At 35.4% G+C, this 5,817-nt stretch overlaps 1 protein-coding gene and 1 non-coding gene across 2 annotated transcripts; both read right to left on the bottom strand.

Moving 5' to 3' along the window:
- Positions 1–219: 219 nt before the first annotated feature.
- LOC138882487 (small nucleolar RNA snoR86) lies at positions 220–346 on the bottom strand. Its single transcript, XR_011404089.1, has one exon. It is a non-coding gene; the product is annotated as a small nucleolar RNA snoR86 (small nucleolar RNA).
- A 141-nt stretch (positions 347–487) lies between these two features.
- On the bottom strand, positions 488–3,048 carry LOC104242487 (large ribosomal subunit protein uL1z). Its single transcript, XM_009797540.2, has 6 exons — positions 2,973–3,048; positions 2,763–2,801; positions 2,407–2,626; positions 1,161–1,326; positions 855–1,060; positions 488–740 (listed from the first exon to the last, which is right to left on the bottom strand). Exons 2-6 carry the CDS (start codon positions 2,765–2,767, stop codon positions 687–689), a joined length of 651 nt encoding a protein of 216 aa, XP_009795842.1. The 5' UTR covers positions 2,768–2,801; positions 2,973–3,048; the 3' UTR covers positions 488–686.
- Positions 3,049–5,817: the final 2,769 nt, after the last annotated feature.

The raw sequence follows: 5,817 nt of genomic DNA, 5'->3' as shown, positions 1-5,817 counted from the left end.
AGCGTGTTGAAAAAATACAATATTACAAGAATCTAGCACCACGAACACTAGTCTTACCATAGGTACAACTATCATAGGTAGATTAGGAGGCTCCAGCAATAAAATAGTTGGTAACCGTCTTTAACAATGGAAAAGAGAGACTATTTTTTCAAATAGTGATTAGTTGTAGTAATTTCAGCAAAAATAGGATGAGCATGGGGCATGGAAGAAAAGGGAAGAAAAGTAGCGACCTGTTCGAGGCCATAGTCAAAACAAGATGAATGAAAGGCACGGAGAATCGCTAATTCACAAATATTGCCAACCTTCAATGCAAGTATTCGTCATTGTTTATGAGACGCTCTTGCTCTGCTAATTGGCTTTCTAAGAAATAATAAACCAAATTCAAAAACCATGAACGAGGAGATGAGGGAAGGCATTGCATGGGGATGGATAAGAAGAAACTGGACAAAAGAAATGTACTACTAAACATAATGAATAGAGATCATCATGCAAAGGAAATCATAGTTGATAAAAATAAGAGAATAAAGAACAGTGCTAACATCTTTTAAAATAAAAATGTCTGGCAAAACGATCCCTATAATGATATTACAATAAAACCATTATCCAGGATGACAACTATCCAAAATTTTCATTAGTATCTCTTACAAGCAGAATGCCCAAATAGTTGCAACAACGAGACAATTATCTTAAAAGACACGCTGTGTCTTCCCCATTGTGCTCTTCAAGTACAAACACCTCACCTGTTGTGATAACAATTAAACCAGGTCAATAAAAGAAAACACAGCATTCTGTCTCAAACAATAATTCAAAGGAAAAAGCAGATGCCTAAACTGAGATATGCCAGATGGACTTACGTTTTGCCAATTTTTCTTTAGCAATGACACAAGGAAATTCACACTCATTTGCACATTCTGGAAGATTTGTTTCTCCTCCATGTCAAGATTGCCAACAGCAACACCCATGCAAAGCACTTTCTTCAATTGGAACTTGATTGTGGCCTTGGTTTCGTTAACCTTAGACTCGAGTGACTCCTGGTGGGAAACAAGGCTAGGAAATTTACCTGCATTCACAAGGAGCCAGTTAAGAGACCTTAAATGGGGGCTTAATCAAGAGCAAACCACCTCAAGAAAGAACAAAATTAAGAGAGTTAAAGTACTTGCCAGCCTTGTTCAGACCGGGACCCAAGAGACGAGGAATCTGCTTGATGACAGATTCTGAAGCCAAGAAAGCATGGTACTTCTTGGCAAGCTTCTTAACTAGCTTCTTGTTCTTGTTAAGCTTCTTGAGGCTTTCCACATCCATGTACTCCAACCCGATCTTTTCAGCCTGCAAACACGTGTGGCAATGGCAAATTGTGATTATCTCCCTAAAAAAACTAATGGTTCAAGTACAATTCACCTAACAGTAGCGTGTATAATTTTCTATAATTAGTACCCAGAAAATTTACCATCAAATGCAACAACACAAGATCAACATCATAAAGCTAAAAATTAAACATCCTACTAATCGGCATTCACACATAATTTGCAGATTTACCCTTGCAACTAATGGGACTTCTGGCGCCATTACATCTTTTAGCCAAGTTACCACACTATTTGAGTCATGATCAAATCATGCAATTGCATTTTATACACAAGAAACGCATCACAGACTAGAAGAGAACACATAGAAACAAAGGTAGAAAGACAAACTAATAAACAAAGCACAAAATATTTTCCAACCTGTGAAAAACACATTTTGACTGTGATTCCACTCTTTTTAACTGCTCTTGAACTGTTAGGCAATCATCATTGATGATAACATCATAGTGCCCATAGCAATTACAGAACCGTGCATGAAATTTTGAATTTTCAACTCATACTGCTCCAGACACACATTCAGCAATGCATAAATGTATTATACAAAATATGTCAATTGACAATAATACAATCAATTCATTCTCAATATAATTTTCCAAGTAATAACTACATATACACTATGATGATAACATCATAGTGCCCATAGCAATTACAGAACCGTGCATGAAATTTTGAATTTTCAACTCATACTGCTCCAGACACACATTCAGCAATGCATAAATGTATTATACAAAATATGTCAATTGACAATAATACAATCAATTCATTCTCAATATAATTTTCCAAGTAATAACTACATATACACATTGTTAAATAATTGACAATTAAAATAATGATATTAAGGGCAGCAATGGAAATCCACTCAGCAGTAGCATATGCACTTTCAACTACTTTATTTTTATAAGCGAGAACTCGGTGGAAAATGTGTCCACCACTCTACCCTTTTCCATTTAAATACCAAGCTTTAGTTAGCAAATACTTTATGAGGTAAACAAGAATCAAATGAAGCTCAAGTGTAGCCATTAACTAACGCAAAAAGGAGGATTACCTCCTCAACGTGCTGAGCATCTCCGAGCATACAAATCTTCATCTTAGGACGAGGAATGTGAGGCAGTTTCACAGATCCACTGAAACGCTTGTCCTTTTGGGGATCATAGTTCTTAAGCCCAATCTGGAGCTCAATTGTCTCTGTGAACTTCCTCTTCTTCTCATTGCAATCATTCTTAATTACAGAGATTGCTTCTCTTAGGGCTTCACTCTGAAGCTTACTGTTCCAAAATTAAAATGCAACTAATTTAACGCATATACTCAACAAGACCAAACAATAAAAACAAAAAATAACTATTTTACAAATGTTATTAATAACAATATATTAAGAAGCCAGCAAATAAGAGTAAAAATTACCTCATAGCTCAAGCACTTCTCTTTTGCCTTCTAAATTCACTGGTGTCAATCAAATAAGATAAAAAAAAAATCAGTATTTCAGCTAGAAATTAGCGATATTTTCACGGGTTTTTTGGGCAGCCAAACAGAACTTTTGTAACAGTAATCTCTAGGTTAAAGTTTAAGGCCCTCGAAATGGTGACTGTGTTAGTGGGAGAGAAGAAGAGATACCTGTAGGAGAAAACCCAAATTAGGGTTTGTAAGCGCCGTTCGAGTGACGAATGGAGAGTTCGTTCAGTGCTATATAAGTGATAAATATAGGGCTATATACGTTGGGCTTGGTGAGATAGATTAGAGAACCTGGGCTATTAAATGACCGCTACAACCCAATTATCAGCAGGCCCATTTTGCATAAATTTATGGTAGAATAGGCAAACAGACACCTGTAGTTGCAGAAAATTCTATTCCTGCCCCCTGCTCTACTGTGAATTTTCATCTAGACACCTTTAGTTGCTCAAACAAACTACTTTCAAGCGTATTTGTCAATCGCAAATATTGCCACCACATTGGAAAATAATCACAAGTTTTTGCCAAGTAATTTTGGAATCAAAATCACTAAAATATTTTGCCTTGTCACCTTTTTTCTATAAAATGTTCACAATTCCTTCTCTCTTCGTCTTTCTTTCTGCACATCTCCATTATCGTCTCTCTCTTTTATCTCGTTATTATCTATTTCTATTGGGATTTTTTTCTCATTGTTACAACTATTTCTCTCAGTGATTTTCCTTTCTTGATTTTGTTGGCTTCAGTTTTTAAAAGCATATATTTTCGATGCTACAACTATTGAAGGATTACCAATTGATCACCCTTCAAAAATCAAATATATAGTTCAAAAATAATCCTTAGCAAATTCCTCACTTTCCAATTGCGCATAATAGAGTCTAACATTCACCTAGGTAGGTCATGAATATCGGGCCAAACTATTAGCTTATGTATAATCTGATATGTTACACCATCATCTCCTCCCCTGATTCTGGTGTACATCTAGTGAAACTATCGTCTACCTTACGTATAATACTCTCGAAAAGGCAGCCATAAAGTTGCTTCTAAAGGTATTAAACATGCTTAGTTCATGGGAAATAGATTGGCATCAAATATCAAATATAGGGAACTATAAAAAGGGGAGTTATAACATTAAAATGGCTTGATAATATCTTCATGAGTACTAATGTAGTAGTTTATAACTTGTCTAAGTATCTATGCATACAAATCTTGGTAATTTACCTAGTATTAGGGCGGAAAAGGGTGGTATATTAGTTTCCGCAGCATTACTTATACCAACACGTAACACGTGTAACTACATTTAGGGATGTATTAGGAGCTATTATAATTAACACAAATCATATATGAGATTATTCTAGGGAGTTACAATAATTTATTGGGGCATTATATATGCAATTATGTTATCCTTAAAAGACATAATAAGGTCACATGTTCGCGTAGCTACATAGTAATTATAGTGTAATTATATGTTTGGTAATTAGTCTAAAAACCTATATATTTTTGTCCAATCATCTAATTTCTGAATTGACTTGCTAAATAAGTTGCACGTTTTGATCTATGTGAGTATTATCATTGTTGTTAGTATTGGTCAATATATTGGGAATAGAACCACGAGGTTTCAAATTCAAAATCCAGTAGAAGCAAAAAACTTTAGGTGATTTCTTTTCATTTGCTGGTACTGATAGGAGTTACATGGTATCACATGGAACAATCAAGGTACATACAAATTGATCCGAATACTACCGTCATTTAAAAATACTATTGTAGTTCTTAAATTGCTCAAAGATTAAACTGTACTTTGCTTATCGCATCAAACTTGTAACTCAATATTCTGAGCTCCAGAAATTCAATATGTTTACCGAATCAAAGTGATCGATATGATCGAAAATTGTATCTAGGACTATACACACAAGCAAGTCGACGAAGAGCATAGTAAGAGGCCGAGACTTAAGAGTGAGCAATCACCTAGTCCTTCCAAAAAATAAGAGCAGATTATCTGTCACGACCCAAAATACACCAGAGGTCGTGATGGCGTCTAACATCACTCAAACAAGCCAACGATGAATGTTTAACTTAATTACCCATTTTAGTATTTTCGAAATCATAATTTTCATCAATTAAATAGTAAGACATAGAATTTACAGGGTTGTTCATACTGTTTTCACAACTGCAATAAAGGACAACCCATAAGTACCCCCAATACCCAGTGTCACAAGTGCATGAGCATCAATTAGGAAATAAAATACATCTGTCTGAGATACAAATTAGACAGGAGAATACAAATAACTCTTATGGAGACTTTATAGGCTGCAGATCGAAACATGAAATGCATCTCACGGTAAGTCCCTGCATCATCCGCGCCTCTGCGCCCAAAAGATCACTAGACATATATGTACCTGCACAAAAATATACAGCAAATGCAGTATGAGTACGTAAATCAACGCGTACTCAGTAAGTATCTAGCCTAACCCCAGAGAAGTAATAACGAGGGGTCGACATCGACACTTACTAGTGGTCTAATAAGACATATACAGTAAGAAATAAACAGATATGGAGCAGAGTAAATAAACGAATTAAACAAATATAAATATATGATACAATCATTCTCTCAACAATAAGCTCAACTCTCAATTAGTAATCACCTCCTCCACCTGAGTGTGTCTCTCTCTCTCTCTCTCTCTCTCTCTATATATATATATATATATATATATATACATGTACACACAATGGATTAGTGTTAAAAGGGCCAGTGTATCTGGGAGTTTTACTGATTTGAATTGTGATGATTATGACGATGTCATAATTCAAATCAGTAAAACTCCCAGATACATTAGCCCTTTTAACAAATAATACGCACGATTCCATAGAAGTATTTTATAGAAATGTCGAGGCGTACGGCCCGATCCTAGCATAATCTGGTATATAACGATAGATACATCTATTATATATATTGCCGAGGCGAATGACCCGCTCCCATGAGAGCGTGGTACATAATCTTGCCGATACGAACGGC

This window comes from Nicotiana sylvestris, chromosome 11 (assembly GCF_000393655.2).
Source record: "Nicotiana sylvestris chromosome 11, ASM39365v2, whole genome shotgun sequence".
Lineage (NCBI taxonomy): Eukaryota > Viridiplantae > Streptophyta > Magnoliopsida > Solanales > Solanaceae > Nicotiana > Nicotiana sylvestris.
The sequence above is the reverse complement of the archived record's forward strand: the minus strand, read 5'-3'. Positions and strand labels throughout refer to the sequence as shown.

Excerpts from the sequence above, each read along its gene's own strand:
- LOC104242487 (XM_009797540.2), bottom strand. Across the intron at positions 1,327-2,406 it reads ATGCTCAGCACGTTGAGGAG|GCTGAAAAGATCGGGTTGGA; the intron begins GTAATCCTCCTT and ends ACGTGTTTGCAG. Across the intron at positions 741-854 it reads TAAAGAAAAATTGGCAAAAC|GTGAGGTGTTTGTACTTGAA; the intron begins GTAAGTCCATCT and ends TTATCACAACAG.